The following is a 25,785-nucleotide window of genomic DNA, read 5'->3' as shown; positions in this document are numbered from 1 at the left end:
ACATCTTCCACAGCAAAGAAAAACATTGTAGGACTTTCTAAGGCCAGGCCTGAAGTCAATAATATATAAAAGACAAGCAGAGTTGGAGTGAGCAGTGGCTACTGGGTGTTACAGTCTGATACCTGCAACAAAGTACACATTGCCTGAGCAAAGCACCAGCTGGATGGATTCAGGGGAACACGACACTAGCCAACCAGCAAACAAGGAGTCAGCAGGTCTGTATTACAAATCATGTAGGCTCTGATTCAGGAAAGCACCTAACCATGTGCTTAAAATTAAGATAGACAGTAGAATTTTTGTATCTTTAAACTAAGGGGCCTTTCACTAGATAGTTTATCCACTCAGGAACTGCAGTAGATCTCTGCCTTCTCAACTGGAGTTCTGTCCTTTATTCTTCAAAATTGTCTTTATTTATTTATTTTAAATTAATATTCCATAGTCTTCTACCATCTGGCAGCCCTCAAACACCTTATCCTTGATTTTATGCCCTTACCTCTTCTTCCAGAATCTTCTAAAAGATAGGCTGTAATTAAAGGAATAAATTCATCAGCTCTTTACACACAATATTTGTAGCCAAAGATAATCCTGCTTGCAATGAACAACCCTCTTGGAATACTCCAGTAAATGACTGGAATTTATAATCTTATTACAGTTCAGTGCCGTACGGGCTAGGGAATTATGGCCTACTTTGTTTAATATTAATCTTTAGTGTGGAATTTGGAACTGTTAAAATAACATAGGGCTGCATATTAAGGGAAACTGTGCACTTTGCTGTCAGCGTAATAACTTATGACTGAGGTTTTCATTTAAGGCACTAGATTGGACGGGGGAGAAGAGCTGCCGACGGGGGCTCAGCAAAAAGCTTGAAAGAAATTTCCATGTAGACATTTCTGTATAAATTAATATGCAAATTTGCATAGAATCCCAAAGGGTGGTCCCTCGGAAACAACAAATCCATTGTCTCCTCCTACACCCATCAGTTACCCAATGCAGATGTATAAATCCTTCCTGCTACATTCCATCAATTCTCCATTTCCTCCTTGCCTTCTCCATCCACCCCCTTCATCAGTTTTCTCTCTCTCTCCTTTACTCCATTAACTGTCCCTTGTTCCCCACACAGAGGCGGCTTCTCCCATGTATGTGGGCTGCATGCTGGGTTCCTCCTGTGAGTGTCTGCTGCTGTTGGACAGGGAAGCAGCCGCCTGCCTTTCTCCTGACAGTTGCTCAGTGCTCTCTGGGTCTATCACTAGAGGAGCTAAGGGCAGAAGAAATGCTGACTCGCTGTTATGAGGGGAGGGAAGGAGTCTATCACCAGCTCTGCCCACTCTGGTTAAATTACCCAAATACACAGGCCAGTAGGCCAGAGGTTAAGCAGGACTTTGCAGATCTGCACTGCAGTGGGAGCTCCAGAGATACTGCACCTCCAAGGCACACAGTGATTTCCACAGCTAGCTGGCTTGCAGGGAAGGGCTTTGGTTACTATATCTACACAGGTGATGTGTTGTGCATTTCCCCCTGTAGCCAGCCAGCTCTGTTGGTGGCAGGGCATGGAGGATTATAGTCGGAAAATAATTGATATGCCTGATTCCTAGTCTCATATCCAGACCATGTTGTCTCTCCAGACCTTACAGGTAAAACTTCACTGTTGAGGCTGCGGGGGTGTGTGGGGGGGGGGGGGGGGGAAGGTTTCACCTCACTAACTGAAGCCGAGTCTTACAGTGAATGTGCTGACAGACCCAGATTCTAGTGGGCCCAATTCTAATACTCCATGTATTTAAACCACTGAAAATTTAACAGTATCCATTGAGCAAATGATTCCCAGGAAGTTCCTCATTTAATAATACAGGAAAACCAGCATTCAAATCACTTTGAGAAAAGATATTTTCTGTGCTCTTGTATTAACGGATGCAAAGCCCATTAATGTTGACAGCAAGTGAAAAGATTGTCCAGTTGGTTTCTAAATGTCATAAAAATTCCTGAATAATTTAACAAGACAATAGACCCCCTGTGGTACAAGAACTTTGCAATTGTTCCTTTCTCAGCAATACTAGTTCATTATTCTAGTTACTTCAGGCATTTTATATAAGAACACTTGTTGATTGTTAAGTTCTTGCCTGTTCATTTTTGGATTGCCCTCTGGGACAAATCCTGCAGCCCTTTCATAGGCAGGAGCCAGAGAAAACTCCCACTGATCTCTGTGCATATATTGCCTGTTTGTTTTTTGTTGTTGTTTTTAAAAGAAATCCTTGTGATATTTAGTATAGTAGCTGTCCCTCTGCTAATATCTGTTTGGGGATATGCTCACTGTGATTGGGTATACTGTCTCTTTAAAGTCAGAGGGGGGCGTGTTGGGGCCAGGTAATCCCCATTCCAGGAGTTCTGGGCCAGACAAGCAGATACTGGGAGACATCAAGTGGTCACAGGATAAAAATTGGTTTCTTGAAAAATTTAAGGTTACTAATCTTTCTAGGGCCTGGAACCAGGAGTTTTGTAGCATAGAACAGGGCAGCATTGTCTCCTCTCTCAGTCAATCAGGACACATTCTGGGAAGGAGGCCAATATATAATCTACCTATTCCTTCATCATGGGCAGGACACTGGTTGGAAGAGAGCTACTTGCCTTCTAGCTTCTCCTAGGCTTGGAAGAAGATGGAGCTTGTTTGACTCTGCCTCTAAAACGTGGGGTATCATTGAAAACCCCACCCAAGTAGGAACTCCTGAGGGGGAGAGACCGGACAAATGCTGTAGAGATTTTTGTTCCAGGTTTTCGTTTGTTGGGAGAATTCAGTTTGCTGCTAGTCTGGGCAGAGTTGGGTGTGAGGAAGGTAATCATAGAATATTAGTGTTGGAAGAGACCTCAGGAGGTCATCTAGTCCAATCCCCTGCTCAAAGCAGGACCAACTGTAATGGGCCAGCTGGAAGAAGCTGGCTCAGGGTTGTTGCCTAAATGAGGAGTGAAAACTCCCTGGGAAAAATACTGTGTGTGTTGGGCATGTTGCAGTATGCCTGGTCAGTCATGATCAATAACTTTCAAAGCAATGAAGAGACTCCAAGGAGAAGGCTTGTCATGCTCCCTGTTTTAGGCCTCCATTCACCAAAGTACTTAGGTATGTGCCTAGCTTTTAGCACATGAGAAATCCTAGTGAATTCAATGGGACTATTCATGAGTTTAAAGGTGGGCAAATACTTAAAAGCCTTGCTGAATTAAGTGCAAAGTTGCACCCTCAAAATTGTGGACTTCAAAATGAAGGCTCGGCTGAAAATGAAGTGCTATGAGAATAGTGCCATAAGGGATACATTAAGAAAAAAGATTTTTAAAAAATCTCTCTAGCTATGGTTTGTTTAGCTTTATTTTATTAAGGGTAGTATTTCTCAAAAGCACTCAGCATTAGCCTAGCTTTGCTTATTGGTCATAATTTAAATGGGAGTGGAACTATCTCAACTTTGATCGCCTTTGAAAAATCCCACATTAAATTAATTTCTGCTTTTAATGCAGGAAGTTGTATGTTCAGACATAAAAAAACAGTGTTGATCTGATTTTTCTATCCATGATCTATTTGTCCATCTTGGAAGAAACCATGCCCCTTTTTTTCTAAACTTAAATTTCATCTGTGTGATTAATTTATTACCCTCAGATACTTGTTGACATAATAGGTTCTTGCATTCAGCTGTGATGAGTATGGTATAAGTACCTAGAAACTCAATTTGCCCAGTTAAATAGAAAAATGCTTCCATGTTAACAAATCTTAGTTGACTCAGTTATAGACAGTTGGGAAATCCTTTAAAAATGATACATTATGGTCCCACCGGGCCTTTCAGAACATTTGGTCATTTTTCAGGGTAAACTCGTCCTATCACTGTTTGTTTATTAAATCATTTCCTTGCTGCATTACATAGATTAATATGGTTAGACCTCAAAGTACAGCATTTCATCCTCTACACCCATAGAAAGAGCTGCACAATGTGACCATGGTGAGCGCTTAGGTATTACCATAGGAAGTGCTTTCAGTAAGGCAGAGGATTGTTCCTGCAGACTTGGTTAAAGCAAGAGCTACTCCCATGAAAATCTCTCTGAGTTACTTACAAATGCTGGTGTAATTCATACATTCCTCTGGTGGATGTGACCGGACTTCAAGCCAAGATTTATAGGGCCTGAGACAAAACATAAAAGAGCCCCACCTATTCCAGTTTACAGCCCATTCTCTCTCCTCTCTCTGTTTTTCCCCCCCTGCTCTTCATACACTCTCAGTTGATTCTGTTCTCTATGGAGGCTAAGGGAACTTCTCCGCCCTTCCTCAGAAGTCAGGGAAGAGGGAGCAGCAGGCATCTTCTGCTGTGAATGCCAACAGGTGGACGGGATCCTCTTCCTATTGGGCTTGATCCTGCTCCCACTGAAATCAATAACAAAACTTTCATTGACTACAATGGAGCAGGGTCAAGCCTATTGACAGGAGGGTTGTGTTTTTCCCCATCTCTTCTCCTGGCCTATTGAGAAAATAGACCTGACCCAGCTGCTGGGCATTCATGCCTTGGTCCCAGCCCTTCTCTTTGCTTTCCCCTGGGCACAGGACCCTCCCCTGCCACCCTGAAACTTACTTGCAGAGGATACAGGGGGAAGAGACTCATGGAACAGAGCGAGCCTGGAAGAGGAGTCTGGTAGCAACCTGCATGATGCTACAAGACGCAGCTTTTAAAAAAAAAAAACATATTTCATCAAGGCCCCCTGCTAAACCCAGGGACTAGGACAGTGTTAGTGGTGAAAGAGTGTAGTTGGCCATTATTTAGCATCAGTAAACATACAAAACTAGTGTAACTGGCACACAAAGAGGCTGTGGCAGGGGAAGGGAGAAAGAGAAGGAAGCAGAAGGACAGGGCTCTGCTTTACCCTATAGTCTTATTTTTCTGGGTTTTTATCCTTCCCTTCCATCTTCTATACATGCATTGCCCATGTTTTGCACACCCGCTGAAAGCCATAAGGGTGTAAATTGCACCACTTCATCACTGAACCTCCAGATACTGTTAGGAGTTAATATTTAGTAGCTCTCTTGCACTAGTATTTCAGTTTCACATGAGCTAAAATTAAACTTACGCTCATGCAGAGGCATTGATTGCAACCCTATAGCTGTGATGTGACCTTCGCTTTCGGGTTCAACATCAGAGGAAGTGCAAGCAGCATGAGTAAGTTCTGGATGCAACCTCATACGTTTGAACTTGAAGGGTAAAACTGGTAGGACAGCTCTTCTAGGTCATAACGACAGCACTGCTTACTGTTTGTCAGGTACTCTTTATTTTAATTTGCAGACGCTGCAGCACACGTTTTCCAAGCGACCCAATCTACGTGAGCGATGATGGAATTTTTTGGTTTAGCTATTGAAAACTGCTCCTCCATAACCTTAGTACAAATCTGTAAGGTTTTATGTGGGGGTGGGGAATCCTATTTTTAAATAAGTGAGAAGAGAGAAACAGAATGAGGAGTATATGGCAAGTGTAAGCCGTGGCATATTCTTAGCAACAGAAATTGTGCAAAATATTCATGAAGAAATGGCAAGCCTCAATTAAAGTGTGAGGAAACGTGTCACCAGCCCAGGAAAGAACTAGTGCCATGCAAAAGACTGTCTGAGGCCCTTGCCTCAGTGCACAGTTTATTCAAACACATGAACTCAAGAAGTTACACAAAAGAAAGCAATTCCCCTGACCGTAGCATGCTGTAGTCCCCAGAGGCCACAGAAAAAGCCCCTTTCAGCCATGCCTCCCCAGAGGACAAGTCCCTTCCTTAAATCCCCTGCCGAGTCATTTGAAAGGCAGGCAGCCCTTATTATTATTTATCTGTATCTTATCACATAGGGACTTGCATTTTTGTTCTGATCCTCAGCTGGAGTAAAATGGTATAGTTCCCTTGATGTTAATAGAGCAGTGCTGATTTACACACTTTGTTTCAAAGTGAACACAACTGTCCAATTTTGCAGGGGGGGAAGCAAATTTGCAAATTTCTGCTTAAAAAATAGGCCTGCCTTTGGGTAAAAAGAGGCCATTATCACTCTTGGATCCCTGTTTTGATCAAAAAAGCTTTCTTTGCGTGTAACTAAAATCAGACTTCTATCCCAAAACTGTTCAAGTGTTTGAATTTCTCCTATTCCGTTTCACTACTCAGCAATGTTTGCCTTTTCTACTGGCTTCCAATTTCCCCTGGAAATTTTAATTGGAAAATGACACCTTCAGGAAGTGGCTTATTGTGTAGGTTGATGTCTCCTCGCACCTCAGATATCTCATTCTAGATGCTGAGAGGCTATTACACAATCCTTGCCCACAGTCCTCCTATTCAGTCTGTTTAACACATTCATCCCCTAACATATCCTGAATATGTCCACCTTTAAATATGAATATACCAGGGGGGGAAATCTAATAATGAATAATAGGTTCTATCCACATTCAGTCCCAAACAGGAATTTAATGCAAGGTTGAATCTGAATGATTTAAAAAAAGACTTGAGCAGTGTCTCTAGATTTGACAAAAATGAGACTAATGGAAGGATATTTTATTTTTTTTATGCTAATTCTGAGATATTAGCTGTACTGTGCATTAACTTTTGTAGATGGTTTATTGACTCGGGTTTTAAAGCTGGACTCAATTTATATCTTATCAAATAAACAAATTTCATACACAGAAACCTTGCTAAAGGTATTTCGGGTCAGAGTCACAGCTAGGGCAAGTTAGCAAGTCAATGTAGCTATGCCAGTTTATACAAGCTGCAGATCTGGCCCATTTTGATCAAAAGGGAGGTTGTCAAGATAAAAATCTTTTTTTTTTTTTTATTTTTTTTTTAAACAAAATCTTTTCTGTGGTCCTGGTAACACCTTTGATTGTTAAAATAAACTTACTTAAAAATATAATTTACTTTTCATCATGTATGCTTTTTCTCTAAATTGAATGAAATTCATAAACAATGGAACTAGACTGTCAATTTCAATTTAATGTTTCTTAAATTTCACTTTTTTGGTTCTCCTGTATGATTAGCAAAACACTACAGGTTTCCAACTCTGCAGGTGAGTAGCTGAACTTTAAAAAAGCCAGGCCTTTTAACAGGACCTTAAAACATTCACACACAATATTTCTATTTATATTAGATTTTGTAGCGACCCAACATATTGGTTCTATAAATTGACGTTTATGTAAATAAAATCCATCAAACCGCCATTGAAACTTGCTTGTATGCCAAGTACAATATTATGAGAGATTCCTTATATTTCCATAGAAGCACTTTAATCTGAGTCATTTATTTCTCTGAAGACTCTTACTGTGATGTTCTGCATGATAAGCAGTATAAAAATTACAGGTTTTGGAAATAAGATTAATTCTGTTTCAAAAAAATACTTCATCATTACATTGATTATTTCAATGAAACAGCTGATCACTTTATCCAAAGACTGCTAAGTCCTATTAAAGGTAAAATTAGTTGTCAAATGAGATTTGGATTTTCATGTTTTATTTTCTCAGTTTCAGAAAGCAAGAACCTGTTCTGTGGTTATGCGTGGAGATTTATTTCCAAATATTAACAATTCTATGAGGGGAAAGAGTGGTTGGTGGGTTTGGTCTTTTGTTGCTGGGTTGGTTTTTGTTTTGTTTTGTTTTTTTGTTGGGGGTATTGTAGTCATGCATGTTTAATCACATAAGTGCTAGGTTGGTTTAGCAGAGCAAAAGTCATTACTTCTGGTAAAATCCTGCTTGCTTCCCCACCCCCGCAACGTCCAGGATGCAGGCAGAAGGCTAACCAGCAGTGGAGCTGCTGATGTCCTACCTGTTCCTTTCACAGTAGAACCACACTGGAAGCCCTCTCAGTTCTGCATCGATTACAAAGATGTTCTCTCCAGTGGAACTATCCTAGCAAGCTGGAGATATGGGCTGTGGTTGGCATATTCTCAACTGGGTGACTCCTCTGGCCAAATTGTGCTCCTTGTAGAGAATGTGCAGCAGTTAGTCACCAGGGTTAGTTGCCAAGTAGCTCCACTGCTGCTCCCGTGCAGGAGAGGGGAAGATTCTGTTCTCTCCAGTCTCTGCAGAAGTCCTCCATGCACATCCCATTTACTCAAGTTCTGCAAGGGGCCCAGGACTGGACCCTCAGGTATTTGTAATTAAAATGTGTAACCTCATAAACATGAACTCTTAATCTGAACTATGCTGGAAGGTAACTAAATCAGTTAAGGGATTAGAAAGGAGATTTAAGAGAGATTTGCATAGCCACAGCACTGTTTTGGCATGCAACCAAATTCTACATATCTTTAGTTAAGTATTTGAGTCCACAGGTACTTGACTTCATTGGAAAAAGCATGTAGGGTCTCGTATTGGGATCTGGCCCTATATCTTGGTATGTGAGGGTCGCAGATGTATGTGTGAATTACATCTCCAAAAGAGAAAAGGGATATTAAGTTAAGGTCAATTGTCCTGAGAATGGAGGAGTAGGGGGATAAGGGAAAGTCTGAGTCCTTCTTAGAATTGCCTCCAGACTCTTCAGGGTTCTTGTTTCAGCCCACTATAAAGGTAAGGGTTATCTTTCTCTTTGGACTTGGAACACCCTCAAGAGTCAGAGGGATGTTGTAGTCTGGGGTTTTGGTCAGGCTTGTATCTACAATGGGTGCACCACCCAATCTTCAGCAGGTTTGGCACGCGTCATTTCTTCTTGTGCATTTTCCTAATGGCGTGGCACTCTCTTGGAAATGTGAAACTTTGGGAATTTTTACATCCTGTATATACCCTGTATAAAGTGACTTTCTACTATAATAGTTTGACCTTTTCAGTATTCAGTGTTTTTGATTCAGGGAACATTTATTCTCCCTTTTCCTCCCAAGTTAGAGGGACTGTATGCAGAAAACTAATTATATTATAGAACAATGAGAAGGTCGGAGTTTTACTTCACTAGCGTCCTTCACAAAATATCCATTTATCATCATGGTTCATACCAGTCCGGTCTGGTTAGGAGGCATCAAAATGGAAATTGGCACCAAATGAAACCAGTCCCATAGCAGAAGTGTGGCCACAAAGAGAAAGATACAAAAGCCAGATCTTGTTTCCATTATAAGCTCATGGTGTAATTTTCTTTCAGGAGAGAGGTTAAAATTGGATTCAAAACAATATAGACAATTGAAGGTAGAAGTGAGTGTGAGACTAGTAAAAGAATTCCCTATGGTTTCTGAGGGATGAGGAATTCCCTCTCAAGCAAAAATGGCAGATGACAGCGAGAAAAGATGGCCTGTGCTTTGAAACAGACTTGGGTTCAGTTCCTGGCTGTACCATAGTTTTCGTGTGTTACGTTCAAGCACGTCATTTAATCACTCTGTTTCGGTTTCATTCTCCATTTCTCCCGTCCTTTGCTTCACTGTCGGCTTAGTTTGTAAGCTCTTTGGGACCGGTGCTATCTCTTGCTGTATATTTATACAATACCTAGCACAAGAGGGGCCCAGTCTTGAAGCTTCTAGGGCAGGGGTCGGCAACGTTTGGCATGCGGCTCGCCAGGGTAAGCACCCTGGCAGGCTGGGCCAGTTTATTTACCTGCTGATGCGGCAGGTTCGGCCGATTGCGGCCCTCACTGGCTGCAGTTCGCCGTCCAGGGTCAATGGGGGCGGCAGGAAGCTGCAGCCAGCACACCCCGCGCCGCTTCTCGCTGCCACCATTGGCCCGGGAGGGCAAACCGCGGCGAGTGGGGGCCGTGATCGGCCGAACCTGCCGCGTCAGCAGGTAAATAAACTGGTCCGGCCTGCCACGCATGCCAAACGTTGCCGACCCCTGTTCTAGGGGTTACCATAGTATTAGTAGTAACAATATCCTTTCCTGAAAAACACCACTGAAAGGACTTCCAGTGAAAATTACATTCATCATTATGTGGGAGGATAACATCACAGGGCTATCTACTTATCCTAGTGTAAATAAAAGCACTGATTACTGATATTTACTTGTATATCACCAGGAGTTCTGGTTGGAATGAACAATAAGTGTGTTTATACATGAATGATCTTACAAATCATGCAGGCAGTTTACAAATGCCAACCTTTGGCTAGAAATATAGCAAGGGTTTGCTAAATTCAGCCAGACATAATTATTAGAATCACAGTGCCAGTTCTTGCCTCCAGGTCTCAGTGAGATTACACAGGTGCAATCAGAGGCTGAATGTGGCTTATAAATATGTCTTCTGTGCATCTGTTTTAACAAAATAACTGTAGGGATAACTCTATATTCTGTTCCAAATGTAAGCAATTCAGTGTTTATGCAATATCTCCTTCCCCCGCCTCAAGAAAATACAATTTTTCCATGTTAATTCAGAGCATTTAAAGCCCACTGTGACTAGAGATGTAAAACTCAGACCATTTAAGGCACAGATCCTGCAAATAGCTCCCCACAAGAGGACTCCTGCACCAATGTAGAGCTCCATTGACTTCTATGGAATTCTGCCCAAGCCCAGGAGCTTCCATCCACAAGGAGCTGCTTGCAGGATCTGGACCTTAGTTTGCAAGGGGTCCTGTGTATTTTGGGCCTAAGCCTATGAGCCCTTTAGTTTCAATGGGAGCCCTACGTACAGAGGCCTTGTAAGAGTGGGTGGTTAATTTGTTTTGACTCACTCTCCACATCTTGCTTGTGAATAATAATAATAATAATAATAAAAAGCTTAGTGAATACTACACATAGTTGTACTTGCTTTCTTGTCACAACCATCTGATGGAAGTGAATATCCATCAGACTCTTCCCCCCCCCCCTGCTTACAGAGTGCATTCACTCATAACTTGACCCAGCTGATTAGAAACACTTCTCACCTCGCCTGGAGAGAGATTGTAATGAAATCAGGCAAAAGCTGATCTTGATATGAAAGTTTTGCAGAGCTCTGCTTCTGGCCTGATTATTCTGCTTTCAGTGCTCCTGGGTGCAGCATGGAATTCCATTTCACAGGGGATTTCAGAATTCAAAAGTTTGGTTTTGCTCCGATTGAAAACAAAACAATTTTTTTTTTCAAAATTCTGTGACACAGAAAAATGGAAATGTCTCATATGTAGATAATGTAGATAACTTCAGAATAAATTCTTCCTGGTGGGAAGAAAGGGAACCACGAGTCTGGATGACTTGGCAGCCATAACTGAGCAGGGAGCCCCAGAGCTTGGGATAGCCAGCACTTTCAGGCTCCCAGCTCCCCTTCAGCCTACCAGGTGGATTATCCTAGAGCAGGAGAACCTGGAAGCCTTGGGGTCTGTGACTCTGAAAGCCTGGGCATGTTTTGAAATCTGCCTGGGTTTCGGAGGAACTTACTGAAAAATGAGCTGTCTCCACAGAATGTTTCGATTGTGGTGAATCCGCAAACTGAAGAAAAAAATTATTTTTTCCAACCTGCTCTAGTTTTCAGTTAGATCAGGAGTAACTATTGAATTAGTCTCATTTTAAGTGGGAGGAGAATCCGGATTCATTTTGTGTCTCATTTGCTCCTTGTTCCAGGCTCTACCAAAGAGCTACGTGACTTTTCTTTATTAAATTCAGATTATCATATTGTGAAAGTCAGCAGGAAGCAGCGGCTGCAATTGTATTTCATAGCTCAGGAGAGCTTAAGCAACATGACCAGTTCAAAATACTGCAAGACATTTCATACTTTCTGCTAGATCATCCTAAAAGGAATACATTTAAAAAAAAAAAGCTTGCAAGATTACAGGGGCTCAACTCCTCTGCTATAAAATGACAAAATTACCTTTAAAAGGCATTTGAGTAAATGGCACAAACTAACCTCAACCGTGAAATATCTTTGAAAGTCCTTCCTCATCCCTCATTTAACAGGCATCCAATCCTCAAGTAAAGGGTTACTGATAAAACAGGTAGAGTAGGCATGTTTAAAAATGCAATGTTTGTCTCTCACACACTTGTCTCCTATTGTAAGCATAGCAAGATGCTGTGGTTATTGCTGGTACACTAGGCCAGATAGTGTATTTTGAATGCCTCCCACTCAATTAAAGTTTAAAAATACCATGAAAATATGACTTTATTTTTCTAGCTCAGTGTTTCTCAAACTGGGGTCGCCACTTGTGTAGGGAAAGCCCCTGGCGGGCCGGGCCGGTTTGTTTACCTGCCGCGTCCGCAGGTCCGGCCGATCGCAGTTCCCACCGGCTGCGGTTCGCCGCTGCAGTTCCAATGGGAGCCGCTGGAAGCGGTGGCCAGTACATCCCTTGGCCCGCGCCACTTCCAGCCATTCCCATTGGCCCGGAGCAGCGAACCGCGGCCAGTGTGAGCCGCGATCGGCTGGACCTGCGGACAGGGCAGGTAAACAAACCGGCCCGGCCTGCCAGGGGCTTTCCCTACACAAGCGGTGACCCCAGTTTGAGAAACACTGTTCTAGCTTGTAGTATTCATATGATACCAGGGGTGGAGTTTTGACGGTTGCTGTTTATTGCAGATGCCTAAAATTGCCTTTGCATTTGACTACCGAAAGTTACTGAGAGAACACCTAACTGCTTTGTGTGATCACATTTCTAAAGACACTTGAGCGAATAAACTATGACTTCCTCACTAGAACTACATAACCTTGATATAGCAGCACCAAACTGCCCTAGTTGTTTATCAAGATTGAACATTTGAAACCTACCATAATTTTTTTTTTTAAGGTAAGCAGAACTTTCCCTGTAGAAGAAGAAATGTGGTACATGATTAGCCCAAGCCACCTCCAAACATTTTCAGAATCTTTAAAGAAGATGTACAGATTTTAATGCCATGCTCCCAGACCATACTTAATAAAATTAATGCTCTCCAGAACCCACATGCTATGCCCCTCCTGGGGAAAAGATGTCAAAAACAAGTAGCAAAAAGTGTGCTAATCAACTTCCTTTTCAGTACAGTATTTATTTATTTTTGTGTTGCATGTGCTAAAATTATGTTCCAAAGGATCAAGGGCAAAGAGGATTGTCAACATTACTTATAGTGTTTCTATGGAAGGACTAGTGAAGATAATCATATAGAGGGTGAAAGTTGGCTTATTAGAGACAAAAACTTAGGGAAACAATTATGTAAAATCTCCAAGCTCAAGCACATGGCTGGAAGCATATATTTTTCATTGTACCTTAGGGTCTCATAACACAGTTTGTCAAATTAGGTTGATCCCATTGTTGTCAGTTCTACTTTAAATTGGAAATGGTGAAACTGAAAGGGAGATAGTTACTCTTCTATAGGTTGACTGCAGCTTTAGTAAGATGAATATCTACATGTAAATGGTGAACATAAGAATGGCAATACTGGGTCTGATCAATGGTCAATCTAGTCCTGTCTTCCGACAGTGGCCAATGCCAGATGCTTCAAAGGGATGCTTCGCTGCCCCGGGCCAATGTGGGTGGCAGGAAGCCGCGGACAGCACATCCCTCGCCCGCGCTGCTTCCCGCTGCTCCCATTGGCCCGGGACGGCGAACCGTGGCAAGTGGGGGCCACGATCGGCCGAACCTGCCGCGTCAGCAGGTAAATAAACTGGCCCGGCCCGCTAGAGTGCTTACCCTGGCGAGCCGCGTGCCAAACGTTGCCGACCCCTGCTCTACTGCATCCTCTCCAACCTTCCTTTCTTTATTAAGTGATACCGTTAACTTAAAACCATGTTCATTTCTTCACACATGAGTTAAGTAATTTCAGGTACTACACCAACAATTACAATTTCATATCCTATTCTAATAATAACCATTGTTCTTTGTTTTGTTGCTATGTAAAAACCCACCCAAATGGAGGAAAACGACTGTACCAGGAAAACAGTGATATCCTGCTTGTTCATAAGGGCCCAGATCCATAAGGTATTTAGGTGCCTAACTCCCACTGGTTTTAATTAAATCAGTGGAAGGTAGGAACCTAAATACCTTGTGAGAACCTGGGCCTTAGAATCCTAAGTCTCATTGACTCTGTGAGACTTTAGCTCTTACTCAGTGCACCCAACGTAATTTTAAGTAAAATGAGTTCTCCACTGCTCACATGCGTCTAGTGACACAAGTTACAAACGTGTTTGAAAGCTTTCAAAGCCTAAAGCTGCACATCATACAGGTGAGCATAAGATCCACTGATCATTGTGGATTTCCCCAATGTACGCTAAAAAATCTGGCCTACGATGCTGGCAAATGCCCATAGTAAACAAACTGGAAAAAAATAGAAATAGTTTTCTGATAATCCTTCAGTAATGATCATTTAGGTGCTACAGCAGCAGCAGTATGTAAATGTCTTTCATGCGAAAGTATCATTTTAAGTGGATGCTGTCCCTTTAACTGGAACATTTTACAATAGCTGAATTTACTTCAAAATACCATTGTGAAGGGGATATATGTGTGGTAGTTTTTCCAGTATAATTTATCACTTGTTAAACTAATTTTATCCCCAAAGAATATTTTTCTGGATATGCGTGGGTTTACATCTGTTTTACTGTGTGAGTGTGAAATGTCTGACCAGGATATAAAGAAAGTTTTTCAAAAACTGCATATGGCCAGCCCGGGATTTTATTGTATTATGAGTGATTGGCAGGCAGAAATCAAGTAATTGACTTTGTCAGTGGAACTGATATAACAATATATTTGCAGGGTCAAGCCGTAGCTCAGCTCTGCTCAACGATCCCTAGTGTTACTGTTTTTGGAACAGCTTCCTCTTTCAAGCATGAAGCAATCAAAGATTCAGTAACTCACCTGTTTGACAGAAATGCAGACTATGTCCAAGAAGTAAAGAGGTAAGGGTTTTATTTTGATTATCAAGTAGTAGCTAGCACAGGGGTGGGCAAAGTTTTTGGCCTGAGGGCCACATCGAGTTTCTGAAATTATATGGAGGGCCGGTTAGGAGAGGCTGTGCCTCCCCATACAGCCAGGTGTGACCTGGCCCCTCCCTCTCTCCAACCCCCCTGCCTCTCACCCCCTGATGGGGGCCCCCCCCAGGACAGCTGCCCCATCCAAACTCCCCTGTTCCCTGACGGACCCCTGCCCCATCCACCCCCAACCCCCGCTCCCTGTCCCCTCGCCGCCCCATCCAGCCCTATCTCTCCTTCCTGACTGCCCTCCCGGGACACCTGGCCCCATTCAACCCCCCTGTTCCCTGCCCTCTGACCTTCCCAACCCCTATCTACACCCCTGCCCCTATCTACACCACCACCCCCCGAACTCCCCTGCCCTCTGTCCAACTCTCCCTGTTTCCTGCCCCCTTACCGCGCTGCCTGGAGCACCAGTGGCTGGAGGCGCTACAGCTACGCCACCCAGAGCACCAGGACAGGCAGCCGCACCGCCCAGCTGGAGCCAGCCACACGACTGCACAGCACAGAGCACCGGGTCAGGTCGCGACTCTGCAGCTGCGCTGCCCCAGGAGCTCGCAGCCCTGCTACCCAGAGCATTGTGCTGGCGGCGCAGTGAACTGAGGCTGCGCGGGAGGGGGAACAGCAGGGAAGGGGCTGGGGGCTCAGGGGTTGGGCAGGAGGGTCCTGCAGGTTGGATGTGGCCCACAGGCCGTAGTTTGTCCAACTCAGAGCTAGCAAATTACTATGAAAAGTGAGTTAAGCATATATATGAGAACCGATTAAACAGGTTGGTTTTGGAACAATCACAGATCTAATCTAGATATTCTCTGTCTTTCCAATGAAAAGATAATTATAGCAAATCAGTATCTCCCTCTTCCTTTACAATCCGACATCCGGCTTTATTGATCATGTTCACTTAGATACCTGCCACAAGCCAAAGGAATTAAATGAAAGAGAACAAAAAAATTGATTGGGGGAATCTAATCTCATATTATTTTCCTGTAGGCTGATAGTCTTTCATTATTGCTGTTCACTTAAGTTGTTTTTCGTTGATTTGATGCAATTGATTCAAAATGTTTGGGAATTCTCTTGTGTGATTCTGTCTGTCTAGGTTCTTATACTGTGCAAACCGCTAGTATCTTGAGTTTATGGTGTCAGGTTGAATTGTGAATACTTAGATTTTGTTTGCTTTAATGTTAGTCATCTGGTAGCCTCTTGAAGTTATCACCTAGGCTTCAGTTTCTTCACAAATGCTTGCAGTTATTTTGGGTTAGTCTGATTAATCTTGGCTGCTAAGGGATATATTTGACAGGGAAAGTAAAGAAAATTTTCTCTAATTCTAGAAACAAATATTTGATGTCGTTGCTGTTTTCTAATTCTACTTTAGAAATAAAGATGATTTGTTGTTACGTATGTCTTGAGTGCACTGATACACTACCTCAATCAGCTGGAGGGAGCAAAAGAAATTTCTACGTCCATTGCACGTGCACATACCCCTGTAGTATGTTGTGTGGGTTCTCCATAAGGGATGCTGCATCAAAATATATGCAAAGTTTGTAGCTTATACCACCTTGGGTTGGGATCAGAGTGGATCTCATAAGCTAAGCAGGCTCAGCATGTAGATGGGATTTCCCCCAAAAAGAACATAGGCCACAGGAAGTGGTGTTGGGTATTTGGTAGGTGGCATGCTTCCTTCTCAATCATTGCTGCACCAGCTTGGTGTTGGGGGGGGGAACTATGAGAACTTTTGGAGGAGTCTTCTTCATTCATGGCTGTTGAAGATCCTGTGGCACTCCTCTGTAAGATCAGGGTGTTTAGTCCCCATATCCTGACCTAATTCTAGTGTGGGAAGCACAGTGCAATTACTCACAAGTATTCTCTGCATTGTCAGCTGGATACAATATTCGTCACTCTTTCATCCTACATGGGTTGAGTAGTCTGACTGTCTACTGTTAAACTCACCTGTGGCAGCTGCACTTGGTACGCTGGGGTATGCATGTGAATGCTCTGCATCACCCCCTTAACACCTTTTCAACTCCCATTAAGTTCACTGCCAAGGCTTTCCCTGACTTCAGGGGGAGTTGAATCAGGACCATAACAAAGGCCTTTTTACATCAGAAGAAAATTTAATTCGACATGAAGTTTCAATAGATGAGGAGAAGAGTTGTCTGGCAAAGGATATCCACCCAGCACCACCTCTTCAGCCCTGGACTGTTCACAGGACCTCACTTCACCCCCACTGGAAGCTGCTGGGGGTGAATTTTCACTGCAAGTGGGGAGCTGCTGTAGCATGATGGTCTGGCTCCTCTTCACTTCCCTCTGGAAGCAGCTGCAGCAGACCAGGAGTCACCTACTTCCCACTGTACTAGGGCCATTTGAACAAATGGGGCGGGGGGGGCGGGAAACGTTCACAGAAATTTGTCCCTCTTCAACATTTGACATTTTGAAGAAAATTTTCATCAGAATTCAAAACCAGCCCCTGCTCCTTATCCAGGGGACACTGACTTCTCCTGTGCTCCACGAGAGGAAGATACAATCTCCTTGGAATGCCCCACTCCCTCTGGTGGTAGGTGGTCATTGTTCTGTTCCAAGGGATTATTACAGTGGAACCCAGTTATAGTGGAGAGAAATTTTGCTACATGGGGTCCATTAAAATGCCTGGCAGCTATTTGTAGCTTTCCCTGTGGTTTACTACTAGTGGATGTTCCCCTGTGATCAGTCCCCAGGGTGTGTGATTTGAGGCCATTTGGAATAGAAGGTAAAACATACATGTGAAATGTTACATTTCCTCTTTATGTTTGCTGTGACTATACTGGCAGGGTGGTGAGTGTGTCACTGAAATGTAGGTGGCAGAGCTGTGGAAAATCAAAATGTCCGTCCCATGGGAAATGCCAATATTTTGAATTTTTGGTTTTGTCTCAAATCAGGAAATGGAAAATGTTGATCGTGCAGGAACTGGATTTTCCATTGGCCAAAACATTTTGATGGAAAATTCCTGACCAGCTCTAGTAGATAGATGGCTTGGTTGCCAGAGAGCAGTGGCTCTACTTCAAAGTCTGTTTTATATCAAAATCCTGAAGTAACAATGACTGGGATGATGTTTACAATAAAGTTACATTCACTGCCCTGATTACATTCTGAAAGGGTACGTTAAGTATCATGTGTTTACAAATGAATGCTCATCAAACTGTGTAACTGTAGAAAAAATTGTGTTCACTGTTGTTGAGCAGTGCCGATCATTGGATATTAGAGAGAGAAGGTGGCTTTTATTGGACCAAGGCCTGTTTGGTGAAAGAGAGAAGTTTTTGAGCACACAGAGCTGAGCAGACCTGAAGAAGAACTCTGTGTATCTCAGTAACTTCTCTTTTTCACCAACAGAGGTTGGACCAATAAAAGATATTACTTTACCCACCTGGAGAAATTATTGGCCCACAAAAATCAGCAGTGTCTAACTGTTACACTACTAAGGGAAGAAGTCTCATGTTTTGTGGCTCTTTGTAATGTGTTTCCAGCAGACATTTGAGAGCTTTATCTCTGTTTTCTGAGGAAAATGAAAAATTGTTTATAGGTCATAAAGCTTTCCCTGTTCTCTGACTTTATCTAATAGCAGTTAGGCAATTGCAAGAGGTATGGTCATCACAAGCTAATAGTTGCTTTGGGGGATTAGAAACTGTTGACTGCACCTTATGCCTTTGATAGTCCCCAGGGTATAATTATCCTAGAATAATGTGCCAGTGGTTTGTGTAATTGTTTAATTAAAGAGAACAGGTAAATAATTGACAACTACTAGAGTTATTTACTTGGTTATAAAGTAGAATAGCAGGTTTTAGTCACACTGGAGGCGGGCGCTCACAGGTTTAGTTAGTGCAGAGAAATGTGAAATTAGATCTTGTTACTAGCAACATTAGAGTAACTAATATTTCTCTCTCTTTTTTAAAAAATAGCTCCAAACGTTGTCTGGTTATATTTTTGCACCTGAAAAAAGATATTGGTTTTTTGGCTGGTATCAGGGCCGGCTCCAGCATTTCTGCCTCCCCAAGCAAAAAAAAAACACAAAACCCGCTATCGGCGGTGGCAGTTCAGCGGCAGGTCCTTCGCTCCTAGAGGGAGTGAGGGACCTACCGCCCCCGAATTGCCGCATGTGCCGCCCCTCTCCCTTGGCCGCCCCAAGCACCTGCTCGTTAAGCTGGTGCCTAGAGCCGGCCCTGCTGGTAAATACTGAGCTATAGTTCAGAAATGCTTGCAAACAAGGTTATCTATTGGAACCATATAACATTTCAACTCCTCTGCTGCACAAATTGTAGCCATATTCTGCCCTTGGATTCATGTGGATGGCTCCTGTTGACTTCTCTCTAAGCTTGGTTTGACTCAGTGCAGGGACCTAGTAGAACAGAGATCCAAAACGGAATTATGTCCATGATCTGACACTTAAAACCATACTATCTGAGGAGAAGTGAGATAGAAAATGACCCATTTCCCCTTTTTTACTTTGCTTGATGAATGCAGAAGCAGCCCTCCCCTGCCGCGTGACACCCATTCACACTCAAATCTATACCCACAAATCCATTTGGCATGCTGCAATTTTTGTGTAGGACTTTCCATACAAAGATCAATTTGGCTATTCAACCCTTGCCAGGCTGAAAGGCGTACACTGTTCAAGTCTGAGCAGCAAAGCCCGAATGAGCACAAACTCTGGGGCTCAGATTCAGTATGAATTGCCGTTGATGAAGAGGTAGATTGTTCTTCTACCAAATGGACAATTCTCTCTTAAACTTGGTTGTAGCTAAATGGAATTCTAACATGACTGGGCCAGTGGGCATAGATTTGAGCCATGTTTGAACAAGCATTATTTAGCTAGATAAGGACATTATGTAAACTAGAGTATGACATTAGATCACTGTTTAAAAACCTCAGCTATAACCTCAATTTTTATCCAGGCTAGAGCATGTTTGTTATAACCATCTATACTGGCTGGCCAAATTATCTTAGGATCCTGATAGGCCCATGTTTAACCATCAGTTGAAAACTCTTAAGATCTATGGAGACAGGGTCAAAACTGTTGAATCGCGGCCCCTGTGGGGTTTGCTGTGTAAAAGTGAGTTAGCACAGTGATCTTCATTGTAGTTGTAATGACTGAAGGCTAGATTGTGCCTCTATACAAGAGACACTGCGCAGGCGGTAAGAAACTCCGTAAGATTCTCCACTGAGTTTCTTTTGAATTCTTCTATCTGGGTGGTTGGGTTTGCCCTCTTGTTGATAAAGCAAGGGGCTTGACCCCCACCCCACCCCCACGCACCTTTTGAATCCTCCAAATTAGCATGGAATCCCCAAGATACAATGAAGCCCAGGATGCTCCAGTGCTGCCCCTGTGCATCTGATCTAGGGTGCCTCCAACCCCATTGTGCACTCCCTGACCCCCCCCCCACCCACACACATATGAACCTCTCAATGCCTCCATGATGCCCCTTTAACACTTAAAGTAGTTTTCACCATGAAGAGGGGACAATACAGCTCAAGGCTGTATTCTTTACTACAATACATATTCCACCAGCCTATGCATGGATACCCAAACCCTTAGAGACTAGGGCAGGAGTGATGGTACCCTGTGCCCCCCTCCACAGAAAAGAGGAGACCCACCCATGGATGATTCCTTCCATGCACACAGGTGAATTAGTAACTTCACTTGGAGCCAAACTGTATACATCTGGCACCAGCCCTATAAATCTTTTTGTACCCTAACCTATTTATGTTCTTACGACAACTGTGAGTGCCTGCCGTCGTTACTGGGGTTACAAATTTAGTATTTGTTTCTAGTGTGGAAACTATAGATTTCAAGTTTCTCTCTGAATCTGCATGGGGGATGAATGAGAGTGTATCATGTAGAATTATTTGTTTCCCTGAAGAAATTCATACCTAAGAGCTGTTTTTATAAGCACCAATACATCCCCATGTGTCTGAGGGTAAACTCGGCCCCTAGTCACCTCAGTAGCGTTTTTGCACTGGATTGTCATCTCTCACTGGCTTCCCACTAGTGTAACTATTGACCTCAGTGAAGTTACTCTTGATCTACACTGGTGTGAGAAAAGAATTGAGACTGTTTACTTGAATGACACATGACGAGGATTGGACTGTATTGTGAGCAAACACTCCCACCGCACTTCTGCTGCATGGTCGATATCTTCTATGAAGTAGACCAATGCTGTTATTACAGTCATCCATTCCCATGATCCATGCTGTAGTCTTTCACAGGCCTCTCTGACTTACATAAACACTTGATTTATTTTCATAACCTCCCTATTTCACCTTGTCATGCAAAATAGTTGTTGTGATAAATGATGATTTTCTCTCTCCCAACTATCTACTGTGCCAGAGATTAACAGTATATAATTTCTACCTTCTCATGTTCTGCTTCTTTCCCTAAGTTCTGGTTACAACACTGTTGCTCAGACAAACATATTTTTATCATCCTGTAATATACTATCCCAGTCGAATCTCAACAAAGCCAAACTTCTCTTTCCTCCATAATTATCTGTACCACCTAGAGCATTCTAACCACTCCACTAAACTCTTCTTCCTCATTCATTTTTCCAGAAGAAAGAAATAAAGAAAAATAGTGTAGCTAACCAATCATTTACTAACACTTGGCTTTTTTTGCTGCGACTCCTTTCCCATCTCACATATGTATGTTTAGTTCAGGCCAGATTCTGACATCTTGACTCACATTGAGTAGTATGTTACTCCACAAATAGTGCCATTAACTTCATTGAGATTGATTGTGGAGTAAGATACTACTTAATATGACTGTGTGTGGCAGAGCTGAGACTCTAGGCCAAGTTTTTCGAAGGCGACTATTGATCATGGGTGTCTCCATTGCTGCATACCCAAGTGGAGACGCCTGGTTTTCAGAGGGTGAATGCTAAGCACTTTCGAAGAATTGGGAGTTCTTAAAATGGCTCCAGTTGTGTACTTAGTAACTGAGATGCTCAGAATCACCAGTTGCTTTTGAAAAGCTTAACATTCGATGATAAACTCTTCTGACTCCTTTCTGAAGTGCCTTTCAAACTGTGGGTGCTAGGTAAACAATAATCCTATAGTAGACCAGTTAAAAGAAATGAAGTCTTGAGTCCTGTTGCAATGTGAAATTTTCCCTCCTTGTGTCTTAGAATCTCAGCAGAAGGAGTAGATATCGTTCTGGATTGTCTGTGTGGAGAAAATACTGGAAAAGGCCTCAGTCTTCTCAAACCACTTGGGACTTACATTTTATATGGTGAGTAAAAACAAAACAATTAGAAGTTTATTTCAAAATACCAATTTGCCAACCTCTTCCAGCAGCATGGGGACACCCTTTAAAACATCCAAGCTACTAAGTTCTCCCTGGGGAGTATGAAGAATGTATCTGTCATGTTACACTTTGTCAGCTCAATCATTTCTATTCAAGAGTTTCTATGGATCTGATTCATAGGCTAAAAAATTAGGAGACGCTAGTTGCTACAAAGCAAGTTGTTTTTTCAAAATATCTAAAGGCGGAACTGGCTATATGGTTCAGATAGTTGACTCACTTAGCCACATAGAAGGAATAAGTTTGGAGAGCAACTTTGGATCTCTTATTCCTCAGGACACAGGAAGCTAGCAGTTTGGCAGAAGTAACCATAGTATAATGCATGGAACCAGGGCCTCCGAGAGCGGGTTTGGGCCCCGGTGAAAAATTTTTTTCGGGCTCCCCAGCAAGGGCGGACCGGCTAAACAGGGCCGACGGGGGCGGGGGGGGGGGAGGAGCTGGGCCCCGGGCCCCCTTCCAGACCGCCGGGCCCTGGTAATTTGTACTGCCTTCCCCCCCCACTCTCGTCGGCCCTGCATGGAACTGTAGAAAGAGAGTCATTCAGGAATGTCATTCGTTCATTTGGTCTGACACCAAGCTGTGCAAGCTGAATCCAGACATCTAAATCTCACACTTTAGAGCCTCAACATGTACCACTGGCCACTCAGCATATTTAATAATAGAAATTGCTTCCCTATAACTCTGCCTGCCTGCCACATAACTTACTGCTAATGAAACAGCAACAGCCCCAACCTCTGTGAGAGGAGAGTTCGAGACTACACATCTCTGAAGACTAAGAGAGAGGGGAAGTCTATATGGTTATAGCTACCACCTAGCTGCTAAACTATAGTGGTAGAGAGGAAACTGTAATGGGGAGGAAGAGATTTGCTATCAAAATACCTAATATTATCTAGTCTGCTTGTCTATGAACAGCTGTCTGAGAGGCTGAATTGGTGGTTTTTCTGATCTCAGAAATAATGAAAGCTTATCTGTCATTTGATATGAACAAATCTTTCTTTTGTTCCTGAAATGTGTAGGATGCTATCAACTTGACTTCTTTGATTGCTGTACCAATGATAAAAGGAAGGGCATCATTAAAGCTTATGCAATTTGGGGAAAAAAAACTAAGAAGAATTTTTCCAAAGCACAAATAGAAATGTTTTTATTTTTTATTGATTTATTTTTTAATGCAGACAATTAAATGGCCTCATTCGTTGGCATGTTATAAAGGGTGTTTACATGTATGTGATGTCTTTTTTTTCAGGTTCATCTAATATGGTTACTGGGGAAACAAAAAGCTTCTTTAGCTTTGCAAAATCAGTAAGTATAGTACTCCTGTGGTTCTGTTATACTGCACTTATTAGCATTTATCTCCTAAACCCGTTATTTTTAGCAGCTTAGTTCATCATTACCAACACCAACCTAATTTGTCTCCATTCTATTGTTTACTAACTCCAACATATAACATCCCACTAGTGCAAATGAAGAGTGGTAACTGTAGCGAGGCCCGATATGTTTTTCTTTTGGTACGACAGCTAGACAGGAGTCTGCTCAGTATGCAATAAATATTTGAGTTGCCAATAATCTGTGTAAAGTCATTTTATATCTTAGACCAAACTAAACCATCCATTTATTTTCTGACCTGGTAGTAGCATGTCATATGCACTATACAACTGTACTCCCAGGGGGTTCTTTCCTTCTCTAATGTGGATGCGCAATGATGTGAATTCAAGGGTATACTTGAGTCACAGGGCTCAGCTGATGTTCCGTCATCTCTAAGAGTCTTAGGAATTAATTGAGCCGTACAAGGTATGTCTACACTAGAGTGTGATTACACCTCATGTAAACACACCCAAGCTAGCTTTAATCTAGTTTACTCAGACACCAGAGCAGTGAAGCCTCAGCAGTTCACGAGTAACTACGTGGCTTCTGGGTGGGCTTGTACAGTCCACACTGAAGTGTGTGGTACCATGGCTTCGCTGCTTTGGCACCCCAACTAGCTAGATTATGCTAGCTTGGGTTGTCTACACGAGCTGCAATCACAACCCATGATTGCAGAATAGACACCCACTGAAATGTACGCTTCAATTCTTATAGTGCTGTCTTACCCTTTTCACTGATGTTGTGAACAAACTAAAAGCTGAAATATTAATAAATTATTCCCTGGCCTGTTACAAGTAATGAACAAATCTGTTCAGACAATTCACAAACAGAAAAAAGGCCAAATCTGTCATAAATTGTTTGCAAGGAAAAGTTCAACCACCTCAAAAAGTGATTCCTTCAGATATGAGGAAAAAGGACACAAGCTACTTATCAGAGATCCACCACACACAATTTATCTGCTAAAAATTCATCAACACCTCATACCAGCAACCCCTTTTCCCAGAAGAAATTAACTTCAAATATCTCTATGCAGCTAAAATCAGGATATATCAAAGTCCCCAATAAGAGAGACTCAGAGACTTTACCTCCTACTTGTTCTATCTCACATAATGGCAAGGGCTAAAATGTGCAGATATCCTATCTCCTAGAACTGGAAGGGACCTTGAAAGGTCATTGAGTCCAGCCCCCTGCCTTCACAAGCAGGACCAAGATCCTTGCAATTAGATGCAAACATAGAGCTGAAATAGTCTGAAGAAATTCCGGTCACCGTTAATAACTATATTATCTCCAAAGAAAATATCTATTTGCAAACCTACAGAAAAAGATATTGTGGGTGCTGAAACAACCTGGTCTGGTTAGTTTGACATAATGGGGACAATTGGGAAATACAAGACCAACATATTCATTAAGTTATTCTATTGTCTCTGTCGCTGCCTTGGTTTGTTTTTGAGCCGAAGACTAGGCAAGCGTCACACTGCACGTGTAAATAAGTCAAGGAGACAGGTCACCACATGTTTTTCAATTGGTAGTGTAGACAACCCTGGTAGAAATTGAAATTGGCTCCCACTGGTACCATCTAGAGCAGCTACTGTAGGTTTTGGAAGAAAGCAACAGTTACATTGGTACCTTGAGCTACTGGCTCTCCATCTGAAACCAAGGGAGGCCTCGAGAATGAGACTTGTTGAAGGATACTAATGCAATCCACTAGGGGGGGCTATACTGTTCCATAAACAGCTTAAAACCTTGGTATCTAAATAAGTGTGCTGCACATTGCAATTGTCTTGAAACCAGGTTCCCTGGAGCTACTGTGATAACTAACTGTATGGAAGTTATAGGCTAAAACAAAAGCCTTGATCAACATGTCTAGGCCTATGTTACAAAGCCTTAAACCAGAATGAGTCAATAGCTGCTTTGTAATGGATTCTGGAGGGAATAATACCACCTCTGAAAACTGAAAAGGCAATCAAAGGGAATATTTAATCAAAATATTAAGTAGTGCATTGAATTGTTCATAAAAATGTAAACTGCTTTTTTATGCTAATCTAATTAACCCTGTGAAAATTAAGTTACCAAAAACCATAAGAATTTTTTTAATTAAAATTTTGCCCACTAGAATAAAACTCGCTAAGATGTGGGATCTCGCTCACAAGGGTGCCCTGGAGCTACAGTAGACAAAATAACATCATTCGAGATAATGCAAGACTCCCAAACATATCAATGTATAAGACTTCAGCAGGAGCTAGACAGAGAGGCAAGAGCAGCAGTAAGGTTTACATGGGATTTTTGGTGGGATGGGTTATAGGGGGCAGTAGGGTTAAGAGGTTTTACAG

The 25,785-nt window shown here is 42.5% G+C and overlaps 1 protein-coding gene across 1 annotated transcript in view; it reads left to right on the top strand.

The window, feature by feature from the left end:
* VAT1L (vesicle amine transport 1 like) overlaps positions 1-25,785 on the top strand; it is an 88,531-nt gene that overhangs the window by 16,350 nt on the left and 46,396 nt on the right. Inside the window, exons 4-6 of the mRNA XM_054049397.1 lie at positions 14,558-14,700; positions 21,918-22,021; positions 23,337-23,392. Coding sequence (XP_053905372.1) covers positions 14,558-14,700; positions 21,918-22,021; positions 23,337-23,392 — 303 coding nt within the window. The remainder of the gene's footprint in view (positions 1-14,557; positions 14,701-21,917; positions 22,022-23,336; positions 23,393-25,785) is intronic.

Source organism: Malaclemys terrapin, chromosome 14 (assembly GCF_027887155.1).
Source record: "Malaclemys terrapin pileata isolate rMalTer1 chromosome 14, rMalTer1.hap1, whole genome shotgun sequence".
NCBI classification, from domain to species: Eukaryota; Metazoa; Chordata; order Testudines; family Emydidae; genus Malaclemys; species Malaclemys terrapin.
Note: the sequence above shows the minus strand (reverse complement) of the source record. Positions and strands in the feature narration are given on the sequence as shown.